This window comes from Anas acuta, chromosome 25 (genome assembly GCF_963932015.1).
Source record: "Anas acuta chromosome 25, bAnaAcu1.1, whole genome shotgun sequence".
Taxonomy (NCBI): domain Eukaryota; kingdom Metazoa; phylum Chordata; class Aves; order Anseriformes; family Anatidae; genus Anas; species Anas acuta.
This window is the reverse complement of record NC_089003.1, coordinates 4,304,076-4,321,759: the sequence shown is the minus strand read 5'-3', so window position 1 is coordinate 4,321,759 and position 17,684 is coordinate 4,304,076. Positions and strand designations below refer to the sequence as shown.

The 17,684-nt window shown below is 41.1% G+C and overlaps 2 protein-coding genes across 2 annotated transcripts; one reads left to right on the top strand and one right to left on the bottom strand.

Annotated features, from left to right (window-relative positions):
• Window positions 1–366: 366 nt before the first annotated feature.
• LOC137844644 (olfactory receptor 4N2-like) lies at window positions 367–4,031 on the bottom strand. Its single transcript, XM_068661123.1, has one exon. The coding sequence runs from the start codon at window positions 3,863–3,865 to the stop codon at window positions 2,927–2,929; it is 939 nt and encodes a 312-aa protein (XP_068517224.1). The 5' UTR covers window positions 3,866–4,031; the 3' UTR covers window positions 367–2,926.
• A 10,159-nt stretch (window positions 4,032–14,190) lies between these two features.
• LOC137844260 (olfactory receptor 4D1-like) lies at window positions 14,191–15,150 on the top strand. Its single transcript, XM_068660463.1, has one exon. It carries the CDS (start codon window positions 14,191–14,193, stop codon window positions 15,148–15,150), a length of 960 nt encoding a protein of 319 aa, XP_068516564.1.
• The last annotated feature ends 2,534 nt before the right edge of the window (window positions 15,151–17,684 follow it).

Genomic DNA, 17,684 nt, shown 5'->3' with positions numbered 1-17,684 from the left:
ATGTGTTTATATATAAAAAGTCAACAGCAGTAGTCAGTAATAAAGCAGTAAGCATATATACTAATATTACAGTTTATTACAAACAATGCTAGTGAAATAGCAAGCATTCTCATTATTGGTTACTTATAGGCACATACATATATTCAAAACATAACCAGTGCCACTAGCTAACAAATCAATCCCCAAAGTGGGGATCAAGCTGTCTTCAAAGTGGTCTAACTAGGAAGACCACCCTCAGAAAGGGGTTAGTAAAGAAAGCTGACTTTAGAAAAGTCCATTTTCAACTTGACAGTTTTATTTTGCCAAACGGTATGCAGAAGATAGTTAAATGAGGGGATAAACAGCAACAACAAAATAAATCCTACTTCACAGGCAACTATATTTGGTTATTTAGAGCGTGCTACAGATGGTGTTACATAAGGACTGAGGACACTGTGACCTGTACAAGCACACGGAGGAGAATAAAGTGGTCAGGTAGTCATAGGTTCACCAAGGGAACATCACACTTGACTAAGCCAATAGCCTTCTATGATGGAATGACTAGCTGGGTGGATGAGTGGAGAGCAGTGGATGATGTCTACCTTGATATCAGTAAGGCTTTTGACTCTCTCCCATAACGTACTTGTAGGCAAGCTCAGGATGTATGGGGTGGATGAGTGGACAGTGAGGTACACTGGCTGGATGGAAGAGCTCAGAGGGTTGTGATCAGTGACACTGAGTCTAGTTGGAGGCCTGTAGCTAGTGGTGTCCTCCAGGGGTCCGTATCAAGTCCAGTCCTGTTCAATTTATTCATCAATGACCCGGTTGGTGGAATAGAGTGCACCTCAGCGAGGTGCAGCTGTTGTCAGTGAGTTTGCTGACAACACGAAGTTCAGAAGAGTGGCTGATATCCCAGAGAGCTGTGCTGCCATTCAGAGGGACCTTGGCAGGCTGGAGCCTGTCAAGGTTGAACATCATGAAGTTCAACAAGGGCAAGTTCAGGGTCCTGCACCAATGGAGGAATAACCCAAGGTGCCAGTACAGGTTGGGAGCTGACCTGCTAGAAAACAGGCCTGCGGAGAAGGATCTGGGAGTCCTGGTAGACAGCAAGTTAACTGAGCCAGCTATGTGCCCTTGTGGCCAAGAAGGCCAACGGTATCCTGGGGTGCATTAGGAAGAGTGTTGCTAGCAGGCTGAGGGAGGTGATCCTCCTCCTCTACTCAGCCCTGGTGAGGCCTCACCTGGAGTATTGCATCCAGTTATAGAAGGGGGACATAGAGCTCCTGGAGCAAGTCCAGCAGAAGGCTACAAAGATGATGAGGGGAGTGGAGTACCTCTCATTTGAGGAGAGGCTGAGAGAGCTGGGTCTCTTTAGCTTGGAGAAGACTGAGAGTGGGTCTTATTTCAATGAGTAGAAATACCTGAAGGGAGGGTGTCAAGAGCATGGGGTCAGATTCTTTTCAGTGGTGCCTCGCAACAGGACAAGAGACAATGGGCACAAGTTGAAACACAGAAATTTTCAGATATTAAGGAACATTTTTTTACTGTGAGGGTGACAGACCACTGGAACAGGTTGCCCAGAGAGGTTGTGGACTCTCTTTCTTTGGATAAATTCAAAACCTGCCTAGATGCCATCCCATGCAATGTGCTCTAGGTGATACTGCTTGGCAGGGGGGCCAGACCAGATGATCTCAAGAGGTCCCTTCCAACCTCAGCCATTCTGTGATTCTGTACGCTGTAGTGCAGTGCCTTCTTGCATATTAGTGGAGACTTTGTGGATGGAGCTATATTTACCATATTCTGCATCTACATTGTCTATGAAGTACACACTCCAGTAAGAAAACCATGTTCTCTGAAATCCTGGTTTTTCAACAAAAGGAATTAATTTTTCTCAACAAGGAATTATTTGGCCAATTCTACTTGAGAGGCAAAACAAGAGGTAAATTACAGGGCAAGTAAGGGCCAAGACAGAAAAAATGGCACAGTTTATTTCAACTCAAAGTAGAAACTGTGTTGGCTGAATCTCTCCCTAGAAATGCCTTTTGCAGGAATCCTTAGGAATCCATAGCATTCTATGTTGCAGATGCCTATAACTGTATAGACAAACACTACAATCAATGTGTGGTGAGGTATTGGAACAGGTTTCCCTGGAAAGTTGTGGATTTCCCATCCCTGGAAGTGTTCAAGGACAGGTTGGATGGGGCTTTGAGCAACTTGGTCTAGAGGGTGGCATCCCTGCCCATGGCAGAGGGTTTGAAGTTAGATGATCTTTAAGCTGTCTTCCAATCCAAATATATGATTCTATGCCTCCCATAAGACCATGACCACATTGCCTTTGATTTTCACTTAACAATTTCAGTGGACTAGCTATGTTGGATGAGAAGCAAAAGCCTGCCTACAAACTAGATGATCCAGCAGTATACACAATGTCCCTTTGTGAGGAAGCAATCAACTCATTCAAAGGCAGCGATGGAAGAGTGGAGGCAGTCATGCCTCCAGGGAGCCAGCATCAACGTTCAAAGTTCAACTATAAACTGAAATCTTGAATTAACATGCTTGCAACCATTTTGACTCTCTGCATCAGAATCTCAAGTCCATTAATAATTCTAGAAAGTCTCAACACCTACCAGATTATTTCTCAAAAATAAAAAAAAAAAAAGAAAAAAAGGAAAGAAAATAAGAAAGATTTTTAAGAGTAACTTCATAGCACAACTGATCTGATTCCTTTACACAGCTTGGTTCTCCTCTAAATGATTCCATTCAGTAATTAGTATCACCCTATGGCTTTTTTGATGGAAGAAAATTTCTTAAAGATTACTGATTATATATTATGCTCTTACATAATGTACATCATGGAGTTGCTCCTAAGAGAACTTTATTAACAAACAAAACAACAACAGCAACAAAAACAGTTTTATTTACTTCAAAATACTTAACTATTTCTTTATTATATTTTTCCACATGTAAGAATGTATTTGGTGACCAGCTTCCACACTGAGCTTCTGATCTCCTTGTTACACAGGGTATAGATTATGGGATTAGTCAGGGGGAAGATGACTGTATGGAAAAGAGCAACAACCTTTTCCATTGGGACAGCTTGGAAGGGTAAGACATAGATATACATAGCTGGGCCACACATGACAAAAACCACAATGATGTGGGAAACACAGGTGGAGGCAATTTTGCTCTTTGCCTTGGAGGGCTGTGTCCGGAGCTTCAGCAGCAGGACAGCGTAGGAGATGAGCAGAAGTGCAGAACACATGACAATGACAACTCCATTGTTGAGAAATATCAAAAGTTCCACTATGTGAGTATCAGCACAGGCCAATTTAACCAGCTGATGGACATCACAGAAGAAGTTGTCCAGGATGTTGGGGCCACAGAAGGGGAGAGCAATGGTAAGAGCAAATAGAGTGATGCCATGGATGAAGCCCCCGGCCCATGAAGCTCCAACCAGGACATAGCATACTGCCCTGTTCACAAGCCTGGTGTAGTGAAAAGGTTTGCAAATGGCTACATAACGGTCATAGGCCATGGCCACGAGCAGGAAAGCTTCAGCTGCTCCCAGGAAGTGGAGGAAGAAAAGCTGGGCCATGCAAGCATTGTAGCAGATTGTCTTACGGTGTGAGAAAAAGTCAGCCAACATTTTAGGTGGGGTCACGCAACAGTAACAGATGTCCAAGAACGCCAAATTGGCCAGGAAAAAATACATGGGTGTTCCCAGTTGGGACTCTCCTTGAATTGTGAGAATGATAAGGACGTTGCCTGGGAGAATTATCATATAGAACAGCAGGAAGAAGAAGAAGAGAATCATCTGGACTTTGTGGGTTTGAGAAAATCCTAACAGAACAAACTCTTTAACTACTGTGTTGTTCTCATACTCCATTTGGACTCTGTAAAACCCTGAAAAACAGTAATCAAAGAAAAATGAACAAATACCAGTGTAAATATACTAAAATATTTAATCAACTTCAGGTATACTTAGACTGCCTAATAAGCACATCCTTTGACCATTGCCTAGTTTTAAGGCACTTCTTATGGTGAAATACTTGAAAGCTAGTGATTTAGATTCCCATTAACCTGGGCATTGTACTGGAAATATAAACTGAAAACATCCACACGTCATCAGGTATTCCACATTTTCTCTACACCCCGTGAACAGGCACCAGGATTAAGTGTAAGTCATAAAGTATCAGTCCAGTCTCCTATAGTAAGCTATTTTTTGTGGTTTACAGTGTAATTGTCTATCTGAACTACTCCTGTATACATCCTTTCCAAATGACAAAAGTAGGCCCTTCCAGGGTACTATACAATTCATTCTAATGTAGAAAGTCAAACAAGTCTAGATGAATTGCACTCCAATAACTCAGTAAACCTAACAATCACATCCACGGATTATGAAAGAAAGCTAAGTATAGATCACTCATATCTGAAGTGTATTACAATTGAACAATTTAAAATCACTTTACAGTCAATGATATCCGTACAACCAGCCCAAGGAATAAAGAATTCCACCATAATTTTTTTCAATTCAAGCACTTTTTAAAAGAATATATTTTCCTCAATTGTCTTTCAAGGGAGCCGAGATCACATACTGACTTCCATCTTTCCTCAAAGAAATCCCTCAGCAGTGTCTAATTTTCCAAAGAAATCATCAGACCATTGGAACCATGAAGAAAATTCAATTATCTAAATATCTCTCTGAAATTAATCCACCAAGAATTGACTTGAAGAGAGATTTTGAAAACATATTGAGCTTCCCATGGAATGTGTCAAGTCATTTAAATTTCCATACATTTTGAATGAAATTGTGGATTTTAACTCCTCTCTCACAAAGACAGACATTAAAAAAAAAAAAAAGAAAGAAAGAAAAAAAGAAAACTAAAACAGTCAACTTTAGTTAAATAGAAAGACTTGTAAAATAAGTTCTGTCATTCCTCCCAATTCCAGTTCTGTTTCTTCTGCGTCAGAAGAAAGTTACATGAAATTTTGTCTCCCTTTCTTCTCTAATATCTTTCTTTCATTTTGCTGCAAAGATGGTATGTTTGTATGCATGACTATGTCTGCCTGTTACTGCATTAATTACAATAAAATAATGAAATAAAGGAATATAAGGAAGGAAAAAAGAGAGAAAAATACCCTTTAAGACACTTTTTGATGTTTCTGTCAAATATCAAAATTTCTCATCAAGCCTTGAAATAAACAAACCAAAACAACAACAACAACAACAACAACAACAAAACACATTATTGAGATTTTGGGTTTTCTTTATTTCCTCTTTTCTACATGGACAGTTGAAAGGCTCATTGTGCTAGATGCGTGTATAAATAGGTCAATAATTGTCCACTATTTAATTTCTCAGCTACCTGCAAATCCATGCCGACAGGCATCTGGAACGAAGTGTCTCTTTGCCTCACTTTAAATTTCCTCTCATTGATTTGGTCGTCTCTGGAACTAACCTAACAACCCTTCCCATCCCATCACGTGTCAGGAAGATTCCTGTAGGAATCTATTGCTCCACACTGCTGTCCTTTATCTGACCCCACACACCCATCCAATGCAGTAACACTCACCTCTGCTTGCCTATAGATACATCTGTGGTTGCACTTGACTTTCATGACTTCACATCTCTACCACCTAGGTTGCTCATCCCTAACTGGTGTAGAAGCAACTGAAGCTACATCCTCTTGTGCCATTTTATGTGCTCTGCTCTGCAGTTTCAGATCTAACAGAACTGACAGCACTGAATACTATGTTCAACTGTTTGAATTCTGCTTTACATGTCTACCTCAGACTTGCATTTTTTTCTTTGGACAGATCAAAATTATAGATAATCTCTGAATTTATTCCTTGGTTCTGACTGGCATTCTTGAACCTAAATGTCTGTGAAACTACAGTTCTCACCCTTCTTGTCATCCACCTTTCAAAGCAGAATGTCCTTCCTCCTCAGGCAAGGTTAGCAGTCAACATCCCCATACTGGGAGGAGAACAGTATTGTCTGTAATTCTTCTCTTCCTTATTGGTTGTGATAGTTCATTGATTTGGGTTAATTCTCACTGACATCAATTTTATGCAAGACAGCTAAAACCTGAACACCCCTAATTCTTCCGTCTCTTATCTACTGTTTTCCCAAGTGCTTCCCAGGTACCAACAGCTCTCCAGCTACCAAACTCTTAGCTTCTCTCCAAGCCGTGACTTTATTTCTGAAGCAATCCCAGCTTTAAAATCCTACAAAAGCTAAAATGCATAAAAGCTTCAATACATATCTCACTTTCAGGATCTCTGTTGGTAGTCCATCATCTCCGCTTGAAGTCTTCTTTCTCTCCCTCTCCCTCACACTCCTATGTTTAGCACTGCTGTGCATGCACCACAGGTTTCGTTCTGTTAAATTCCATGCCCATTTTCAGTGATTTTTTCCCTGTCTGCTTGTCAGCACTAGCACGACAGAATGCAACCAGATTGCCTATGACCTTAGATGCTTCACTCACCTCCTGCTGATAAAGGATGAATGGTGCATGCCAGAGGATGAAGAAGTTTTTGTTTCTTTGCATCCTCTGTATGTTACTTTCTTTGTCTCTTTAAGAGACAACTGGGGCTGCAGGTGGTTTCTTGTTCCAAGTGTGGAGGTTACACAATTATAGAAAGCAGCCATTCTTCCAGAGTGCTAACTGAGATGCCCAGGGGTCTTAATAAAAGCCCTAAGGTATGTGATTATTTAAGAGCAGGAACGAGTGATAGTCCTCTGGCTTGACCAAGCTCAGTAGCCTCTCTGTGATGTCGTGAATGTGGGTTCAAGGTAGGCAGCAAACCTCTTGAGAGATTGTGTGGGTGGCAAATAGGTCCCTCAGTGCCTCTCAGAGAGGAATCTCCAATTACCAAGAGCTAAACTTAGCGAGGGATTCAAAGAATAATACGAAGAGGTTCTATAGGTACATTGGCCACAGAAGAAAGACTAAGGGGAGTGTACCACCTCTGACAAATGAAGACAGAGATCTGGTAATGACAGATGTGGAGAAGGCAGAGATACTTGACAATTTCTTTGCCTCGGTGTCTTTACTAATGGTCAGGCTTCCCATATCTCTTGAGTCCCGAACCTCTAGGCAGGGGCTGGGAATTTTCCTGAGGGAATTGGCTGATGTAGTTGTCAAGCCTGTCCCCATCATATTTGAAAAATCAAGGCACTCAGGCCAAAGTTCCCAGTGACTGGAAAAAGGGAAATATCACTCTCATTTTTATAAATGGTATAAAGAAAGAGCTGGGGAACTATAGACCAGTAGTTGCTCTCCTCTCCTACTTTTGTAGCCCTTCTCTGGACATGCTCCAGGGTCTCAATGTCCTTCTTGTAGTGAGGAGCCCAACACTGAACACTATTCAAGGTGTGGCCTCACCAGAGCAGATCACATCCCTGGTCCCACTGGCTACACTATTCCTGATACAAGTGAGGATGCCAGTGGCCTTCTTGGCCACCTGGGCACACTGCTGGCTCATGGTCAAGCAAGCATCAATCAGCACCCTCAGATCCTTTTCCTCTGCACATCTTTTGAGCCACTTTGCCCCAAGCCTGTAGCGTTACATTAGGTTGTTGGGACCAAAGTGCAGGACCCGCCACTTAGACTTGTTGAGCCTCATCCCATTGGCCTCTGCCCATTGATCCAACCTGTTCAGGTCCCTCTGCAGGGCCTTCCCGCCCTCCAGCAGATTGACATTTCCCCCCAGCTTGGTGTTGTCTACAAACTTACTTGGGGGTGCATTCAATTCCCTCTTCCAAATCATCAGTAAAGATATTAAAGATATAATCTGGGTGACTCGTACTGTAATACTGCTGATGTGGCATATAGCAACCATAGTAGTGATGGCATATTGTATTATATAGCAATTAACATAATACAATTCAAATCATTGTTTTTTCTCAACTGAAATTAAATCCCTTTGAGCAAAATATGGGGCTTCCCCATGCTTACGCATTACCATCAAGAGCACCCAGGTACTTGAGCAAAAGCAGTCCCACAAATGGGTTTGCCTTTACCTGAGGCAGGAATAACCCAGACTGTCTTCCCCAGTAAGTTTTTTATACAGGGATATTATCTCCTTCTACGCTGCATAAGAGTTTTGAGTGTGCAAAGACAGTTTGGTTGGCAGATACCCTAGTGTTGAGTAACCAGGTGGCCTTTCCAAGTGTCCATGGTCAGGCCTACCCCTCAAGCAGCCTATCCACGTGCTGGCCTGTATATTCCTGACTCCAAAACTCTAGGGGATGACTTGGGGTCTCCCTTGGTACTTTCTGAAAGATGTCGCAGGTGGGGACATTCTTCCCCAGCTGCAGTGTAGAGCATGTTTTTTAGATTTTTGTCCTTCCTGGACTGGCCCAATGGCTACAGCATGATGAATATCCTGATTAATTTGTACTAAGACTTGTCGTTGGTCAGGGCCCAATTTGAAATTGTTCTTCTTCTGGGTCACTTGATAGAGACAACATACAATCAGACTGTAGTTTGGAATTTGCGTTCTCCAAAAACCCACAAAGTCTAAGAAAGCTTTTCTTAGGCCAAAAAAATCCTAAGAAAGCTGTTTCCTTTTTGCTAGCTGGTGGAGACATAGCTGTTATTTTGTTGATCACATCCACTGGAATTTGACCATATCCAATTTGCCATTTATTTCTAAAAACCGGATCTGCTTTGCAGGTCCCTTGATATCACTTTGGTCTATAGCAAAACCAGCTTTCAGAAGGACTTGGGAGTATTTTCTTCCGTTTCTCAAATACTCCTTCTGCTGTACCGTCCCACTTGATGATGTCATCAATGTATTGCAGGTGCTCTGGAGCTTCCCCCTGTTCCAGTGCAGCCTGGATCAGTCTATGGCAAATGGTAGGGCTGTATTTCCACCCTGGGGCAGTTGATTCCAGGTGTACTGGACACCACTCCAAGTGAAAGCCAAGAGTGGCCTGCCCTCTGCTGCCAAAGGGGTTGCAAAAAATGTATTAGCAATATCAGCTGTTCTTCAGCCCTCTTCAGTCCCATAACAGAAGGGTCTTCTGAGAGACTGGGCAAGGTAGACAGCTGTTTAATTTCCTCTGTCTCCAAGGCAGCTATGCCAAAAGCCCACTAGTACCCTTTGGCATCCTTAAAATACCATACCACGAGGTAGTCTATGACAAAGATGCACCAGAGCCTCCAGACTCGTCACCAAGTGCTTTTGCCACTCAATTCCTGTTAGACTCACCTCAGCCTCCAATGCAACCAGCTGTCCCTGTCACTCCAGTAACAAAGATGGGTTCTGCCCCTTTCTAACTTGATGGCATTAAGTTACACAGTGTATTAGTGTCCACTAGAGCCTAATACTTCTGTGGGTCTGATGTGCCAAGCCTTTGAATCCACACAGTCCAATAAACCTGATTGCTCCTTTCCTCTGCCTGGCTGGAGGCAGGGCCCTTCCACTGTGTTGAAATTCTTTACTCACATCATGTAAATGTGGATCAAATGTCCCTTCATTGAAGCCAGGAGTAAACTCAACTCATCTGTTCTGGAGATCTGCTCACTGGATACTGGAGCAGTCATTTTCTTAGCAGTCCCTTTTTCAGTCCCTTTTTCCATTGTTTTTCCTTGTAATTTGTGTATCTATGTGTTAGTGTTGAGGTAGATTTTCCATTCCACTTCCTCATGTCCTCCCTGTGGTTGCACAGGTAAAACCACAGCATGGCACATGGTGTGTACCTGCTATGTCCTCTCTTGGGCAGAGGAGCACTTGCTCCTAACAGGTGAGACACTGGTTCATATAGATAAGGATTAGGGCATAACTCTTTGATTTGCTGGACCTCTTGGGAAAGTTTCCTCACAGCTGAGACACAGGCCCATAGAGTGGAAGAGAGGCTTTCTTCATACTTCTGAAGTTGGACAGACAATGCATCCACCTTGTGTTCCTCTCCATCTTTCCAGGTTATTAATGCCAATGAGTTGGCATTCAAAAAGAAATGAAAAAGAAGGAAACAAACAAACAAACAAAAAACCATCATTTGGACATGTTGGAATCAATAGTTCATGTATGGGAGTTAGAGACATGAATCCAACCATAAGCTGCTGCCTAGGTCTATTTTGGCTACATCCTGTGAAGCTATGATCTACTAAATGGCACAATTTGACCAGAACGTCTGTTCTTTATGAAGGAGACAGGATGGCATGTGTGAGTGAGGTAGACTGTAGCAAAATCAATAGCTGTGTTTCTTAGACGCAAAAAAACAGTATTTATTATTAGAGGTGAAATTCTGATTTACGCTAGCTGAAGACCAATCTCACTATCAACCACATAAGTTCCTGTTTGTGTGAGCTATTCATTTGGGGTTTGTTTCATGCACATGTGGCATATAGAAACAAGGAGCAGGAGAGGTGAGTTCAGGGAACATGATATATTGCTGGTAGAGTCTAATGGGTGGGCTCATATAAACAATGTTTAGAATTAATGGATGAATTATTTTGAATGTTTATTTCCTCTTGGAGCGCCATCTGAATCATCTTTAAAAGAGGCAAAAGTAAAATCTGTAGCCATTTGAAAGGCATGTTCCGTTGAAGTGATTCAGGCTGATCACTCTAGTGTTACTGTATTAGAGTAAATAATCTTTTTACAAAATAAAACAAAAAGTCACTTTAGATCTTACCTTGCCCGTTTTGGAAATAAAATTAAAAAAATCAAAATTTCTAACTCATTTCATAGAGGTAAAAGTAGATCAGCTTTCAGAAGCAAAGTTAGCTGAAGCTTAAATGAAGTTTCCTTAACTTTGTTTCTCCAGCGTTTTAATTAGGCTTCCAATGTTGCACAGGGAAGTTAATTTCCCTGGGCACATCGAAACAACAACAACAAAAAAATGCTAAATATAATTAACCATTTTGCCATTAGTTAGTTGTTGTGAAGATTCTGAAGTCAGGCAAACAATGTACCCTGAGATGGCTTATGTTACCTTTCTCTTTAAAAAGCAAACTAAAAAATTAATGTTTTGTAGGCCAGTCAGCAGAGTTTGCATTTCATTCTGTCAGTGTTCCTCATCCAATCCTTCCTTCCTTCCTTCCTTCCTTCCTTCCTTCCTTCCTTCCTTCCTTCCTTCCTTCCTTCCTTCCTTCCTTCCTTCCCTCCTTCCTTCCTTCCTTCCTTCCTTCCTTCCTTCCTTCCTTCCTTCCTTCCTTCCTTCCTTCCTTCCTTCCTTCCTTCCTTCCTTCCTTCCTTCCTTCCTTCCTTCCTTCTTTTTTCAAGGCTGCTCTGTGTTCTAGCCATGTATGTATATTTGTACATACATATGGTGTGTAGGTTTGTTCTGTGTGTGTGTGCCAACTGGAGATAGATGTTCAGCCTTGGTTCTGGCTGGTCCTGGAGACATGGAGCTGCATCAGCCTCATCTTCATTGCTAACATGATGCATTTATCTGTAATACAAAGAGGTGTCCTATGGAGTTATTTTTTTTCCCTTCTAAAAAACATCTTGCAGTGCAGCTCAAGCTCACTGCTTAAGACTGGCTGTGTTTATGTTACGATCAGTTAAGCTAGACCTCTCTCAGAGACCAATAAAGCATCTTAAAATGTAATTGTTATTATTACATGCTGAAGTGCCTGAACCATTACCCAGAAGAAGGTTTGAAACATGAATGCCAAAGTGCCATTGTTACATGCAATAAGGTAAGGTCATCTAGGAATGTTTGAGAGTGCAGCAAAAGCCAGGATAGCTTTACAGATTATTTCTGGTGAAAAAAAAGTCAAAGTTTATGTGGTGTCAACCTTACTGCCAATAGAAAACAGAAAATGGAGTGAGCTCTCCTCAGAACTGCACCAGTCTTCAGAACATCCTGAAGAGGTTGGATTTGAAGCAAGAGTAATCCCGGATGAGTAATCACAGGAGGTACCGAGGGCAAATTGTACAGGTAACTTAATTGGCAAAGTGAAGATATTTCCTAAGGAGGCAAAAATTTAAAAAAAATCAAGGTGGTGAAGTAACAATAGAAACAACCCTTTCCGTTCCCGTACACTAGACGCTTGTCTCCTAGACTAGGCCTGGAAAAACATGAGCACCAGCTCCCTTACTCCTTTTCTGATAAATGGATATTACTTCCCTTTTGAAATTGTATCAGCAGCTGTGGTGATTCATCTGACCAGTTTGGGACAACAATAATGAGATAAATTCTGCTCATAAATAACTATCTTCTCCCACTGCTTACAGATAGGAACTGGATGATACGTGTAGACTTAGTCAATTAAATTTTAGGCACCTATGTTTAAGTGAGATGAATCCTATTATCCTATCTGTCTACATTACGCTACCTAGCAGATCTCATTGCCTGGAAAAAAAAAAATCTTATTTGTTTGCTTGCATGCTTGCACGCTTGCTCACTCCTAATTAAAGTGTCTAAATGCTTAAATTTATGTGGAATACACCCCCTTCACTCATGTGTTAATCCAGCCAATCACATACTCAATTATGACAGTTTTACTAAGCAACTACCTGTTGCAGTGCTGCAATCACTGACAAGCCCTTAGTTGAAATTATTCAGAAACTCATTGGAGATAGACATTAAGATTGTATAGTCTAAGGAGAAAGCAATACTACTGAACTTGATTTCATTTACTTTGGGGTAAACACCTGAAAGGTCTTTTTAAAGCTGTGCTGTGAAAGAATTGTTTCTTTGTGTTTAGTGTGAAATCAGTGTAGACAACTAGCTAAGATGAATCTTGTAAATTTCAACTATCAAAATTTGGATAGACAATTTGCATCTTTAAAGAGAAGGGTAAAACCCTGAGACTAGCTCTTTTATACTGAGCATGCAGACTGAAGAAACACTTCTGTTTTTCCAAAAGGTACAAGTAACACTGAGAACACATACCTTGTAGATTCTACAATATTTTTAAAGCCTCTGAAGATATTTATATATATTTTTTTTATTTTAGTGTATGTCACATGAAAGTGAAGTGTTATCTGCAACAATCTTTTTACCCACTGGCAGGAAGCTTGAGCCTCCACCAAACTGCACAAGGAATAACAGACATCTTTAGAATACAACTGGCTCTTGTGTATCTGAAGAATCCATACCTCACGTCATCTTTGCTGATTTCAAAGCTAGCTATCACGTCATCTTTGCTGATTTCAAAGCTAGCTATTCCAAGAAGTTTCCCATCACAACTCTTCATCATCCATACCACAGACAAGGATTCAGGCCACTTTTGGAGAAGAAGAAACTCCAGAATCTGCTAGGTATGTCATTTTCCCTGCCTATTGACCTGCGTACAAGGATCAAAGTATTTCTCTAACTTTTCTGAGGTCTTCTTGGTGTGATTAAAAAAGTAGCTATATTGCAATATGGGAAATAAATACAGCAGGTCTGCAGTTGCATGCAGAGTCATTAGAATGAGGGAATAAATGAGGAAGATGAAGAAGGGAGGAAGGGAAAAAGGGAGGAAGGGAAGAAGGGAGGAAGGAAGGGAGGGAGGAAGGAAGGGAGGGAGGAAGGAAAAAAGGAATGAAGGAGGAAAGGAGGGAAAGAAGGAAGGAGGACACATCTGTGGAAATTCAACTTGAATCCCACACATAGACCGAACATTTGGAACATGGACAGCTGAAGGAATAAGTTTTCTTTTATGGAGAGTATTTTGATACTCTAGTTTTTGTTTGAATTTACTGACCAAAGCCCAACGATGGAATTCAGCTGACTAAACACATATATCTATGCTATATGAGATCTCCTGTTGATACACGCCAGCTATCTCTAGAACAGCATGATGCCAAGGTTTTACATAGATACTATGTCACATCTCCCAGTTCTGTGATTATATCTGGATTACCTAGGGATATCTAAAATGACACTGAGCACTTACATTTAGTCAAATCATGCCCACCTACTTTAACTATAGCAAAAGCTTAGAAGTGTAGTTTACATGAAGATGGATAAAATGCAGATATGCAAAATTAGGTGCCAAAATTCCGAATTGAAACCTGCATTTAGAGTCAAATGACATGAATCCTATGGCCGATCATTTTCAAGGATGTACTGGAAGACTTTGTAGGAAGAGGACTTCTAGAGATTAAAACTGCAGTGCAAGAAAAGCTAAAGAAATACAATGGCCTATCACATTTGAGGCAGAACAATAGAATAGCTAATAGACTACTCTTAGTAAGTATATTTATGAATAATAACTACTTCACCTAATCTTCTCTCTGTTGGTTGCATCCTATAGGGTAGTAATGGAGCTGGAGAATTGCACCACCACTGTGAAAAATATTTTCTTTGTTGGTTTTACTGAAAGTGCCATGTTACAGTATGTACTTTTTGCAACTTTCCTCATAATTTACACAATGACTTGGCTTGGAAATGTCACTATCATCACCACAGTAATCATAGATCAAGAGCTTCACAAGCCTATGTACTTTTTTCTAGGAAATTTAGCCCTCCTAGACCTCAGTGAATCCTCAGTGACTCTGCCCAAGATGCTATGGGACTTCCTGTCTGAGTATAAGTCCATTAGTTTTGGAGGATGCATTGCACAGATTTTCTTCTTCCATTTCACAGGAGGTGTTGTGGTTTTCCTCCTCACAGTGATGACTCTGGATCGGTATGTGGCTGTTCATAAACCTTTGCAGTACTTAAATATCATGAATCACAATGTTTGCCTTGGCCTGGTTGCAGGAGCATGGGTAGGGGGATTTGTTCATTCTATTGCGCAGGTAGCACTGATCATTCAGTTGCCATTCTGTGGACCAAATTTACTAGACAATTTCTACTGCGATTTCCCACAGGTAATCAAACTAGCCTGTACAGATATCTATGCGGTTGAGTTGCTCATGGTTTCCAACAGCGGACTGCTTATGATCCTCATATTTATTGTCCTGATTGTGTCACATGTTGTCATCTTGGTCAAAATCAGGGCACATATCACACAAGGGAAGCACAAAGCCTTTTCCACTTGTGGAGCCCAAGTTGCAGTGGTGAGCATCCATTTTGTACCCTGCATCTTCATCTATGCATGGCCATTCAAAAAGTTTGTGGCGGACAAAGCCATGTCGTCTCTTTATACTATCATCACCCCAATGCTGAATCCCATAATCTACACATTAAGGAACACAGAGATGAAGAATGCCATCAAGAAATTTCTCAACAATGTCTTTCTCAGAATGAGAAATTCACAACTGTCATTCCTTTCTTAGATGGTTGTTTTCTTTTACAGAGAAATGTAAAAGCGAAGTTAGATAATGTGTTAATAACTGATTTTTGCTTTAGAAGAAGAATCATAGAATCATAGAAAGAAATTTAAATAACAATTGATGCAAGACTAAGATGCTGTCTCTGAAGGTAACAGCTGCTAGGAAATCAAAGTGGTTGTAGACTAATAAAGCAATGAACCTGTATGAAAACTGAAAATCAACAACACGAATTAAACCACTGAAAACATCCCTTGTCCATTACAGTAGTTCATTTTACTAAGGTTCCAGTTATTTTTTAAGTTTCTATTTTTTAAAAAATTCTAGGGAACTTATATATGGTTGTTCCAGATTTGTTTTTTGTTTGTTTCTTTGTTTTCGTTTTGATTTTCTTTTCATGTGGACTATTTGTGATCAGATGAAAAAATGCAGAACATAAGACTTGACAATAAGCATGAAAATATTTTTGATTGTTTTTGAAAGCATGTTCTATTTCAAAATTTTCAAAATCTCCAAACTTTCTTTTAAGAAATATTCTTTGTTCAGATCAATGCATTGCGTGAAATATTGGTAATTTATCGTTATCACAATAATATAGTAGTCCAGGAAATTAAGGAGTGATGAACAGAGAACAAAGCTATTGCATAAGAATGGGAGAGTCTTACTCATTTAATATACAGGTATTTACTGCAATTTAGTTTAGTTTAATTTAGTTTATGCAACTGTGTTCCATCACAGAAGAGGCAAAGGTTCATCACAGACTTATTCAGATTTTAGGATTTTTCGCTGGGTACTTGGAGACCTGGACAGCCAGTGTGCTGTGGTTTAACCCAGCCAGCAGCTAAGTACCACACAGATAAAACTCATGGGTTGAGATAAAGACAGTTTAATAGGAAAGAAAATGGGGGAGAGGGGGAAGAATACAAAAAACAAGTGATACGCAACACAGTTTCTCGCTAACACCCAACTCATGCCAAACCTGTCCCCAGATAATGGTAGCCCCCTTGGTCAACTCCCTGCAGTTTTATTGCTCAGTGTGGTGTCATATGGTATGGAACACCCCTCTGCTCAGTTTGGGTCAGCTGTCCTGGCTGCGTCCCCTCACAATTTCTTGTGGATTCTAAGCTTCCTCACTACCAGGGCAGTATGAGAAGCTGAAAAGCCCTTGGCTTAGGGTAAGAACTGCTTAGCCACAACTGAAACACCAGTGTCTTATCAGCATTATTTTCCTCCTACATCCAAAACATGGCACCATAGCAGCCACTATGAAGAAAATTAACTCTGTCCTAGCCAAAACCAGGGCAATATCCACCTCTTATTCTATACCATTTATGTCATGGTCAGGTGTCACAGTTTCCAAAACATTCTCATTAATCATCACCACCTTTCCAGCCTTTTGATATATACACACAGATATCGCTTGGTCTATGGACTATCCCTCTGTGGTTCAGCCCTCTATGCAAGGGCTGTAGCTTTCATGACTTTGGGCTCCATCAGACATAATGGTCTTTCAGGGTAGAAGAGGTGGTTTGTGGTGTTAAATTTTTGCATGCAGAGACCAGCTCTGGTGCAATACTACGATACTTCTCCACTTGTATCATTGCTGCACTTTAGTTCCATCAAAATTCATTCTTCTTTGGTTTGCTCTTGCCTGAGGCAGGAATAACCAAGACTGTCTTTGCCAGCGTGTAGTTTGTTGTTGTTGTTTGTTTGCTTGTTTTGTTTTTATGTGCATTACAGGGACTTTATCCCATTCTACGTTAAATAAAATTTTGACTGGGCAGGGTCAGATCAACTGGCAGATTTCCTAGCATTGACTGAGCAGGTGGCTTTTTCCAAATGCATATTCCAGTGTCTGAATGTCCCAGCACCCATTGCTCTTAGTGTAGTCTTTAACAGTCCATTGTATTTTTCCATTTTTTCCAGAGGCTTGTGCATGACAGGGGATGTGATATACCCACTCAATGCCGTAGTCTTTGATACTGGTGTCTTTGAGGTTGTTTCAGAAATGAATTCTGATGTCTCAGTTCTTTCTGGGAGTGACATGTCATTGTAAAACTTGCCTTTCAAGTTTTTTTTTGCCTGGGAAGGGAAGGGAAGGGAAGGGAAGGGAAGGGAAGGGAAGGGAAGGGAAGGGAAGGGAAGGGAAGGGAAGGGAAGGGAAGGGAAGGGAAGGGAAGGGAAGGGAAGGGAAGGGAAGGGAAGGGAAGGGAAGGGAAGGGAAGGATTCAAAGTTAAAAAGTAGGTAAGACTGAAGATTCAAAATAATTAGCTAGAACTGAATGAAATATCAGCTACAGCCCCTAAAAGCACCCAGTCCAAATAGACAAAGACAGCAGACTAGATCAGGAAGGAAGGAAGGAAGGGAAGGGAAGGGAAGGGAAGGGAAGGGAAGGGAAGGGAAGGGAAGGGAAGGGAAGGGAAGGGAAGGGAAGGGAAGGGAAGGGAAGGGAAGGGAAGGGAAGGGAAGGGAAGGGAAGGGAAGGGAAGGGAAGGGAAGGGAAGGGAAGGGAAGGGAAGGGAAGGGAAGGGAAGGGAAG

Coding starts and splice junctions, on each gene's coding strand:
- LOC137844644 (XM_068661123.1), bottom strand. CDS start 3,865: ATGGAGTATGAGAACAACACAGTAGTTAAAGAGTTTGTTCTGTTAGGA.
- LOC137844260 (XM_068660463.1), top strand. CDS start 14,191: ATGGAGCTGGAGAATTGCACCACCACTGTGAAAAATATTTTCTTTGTT.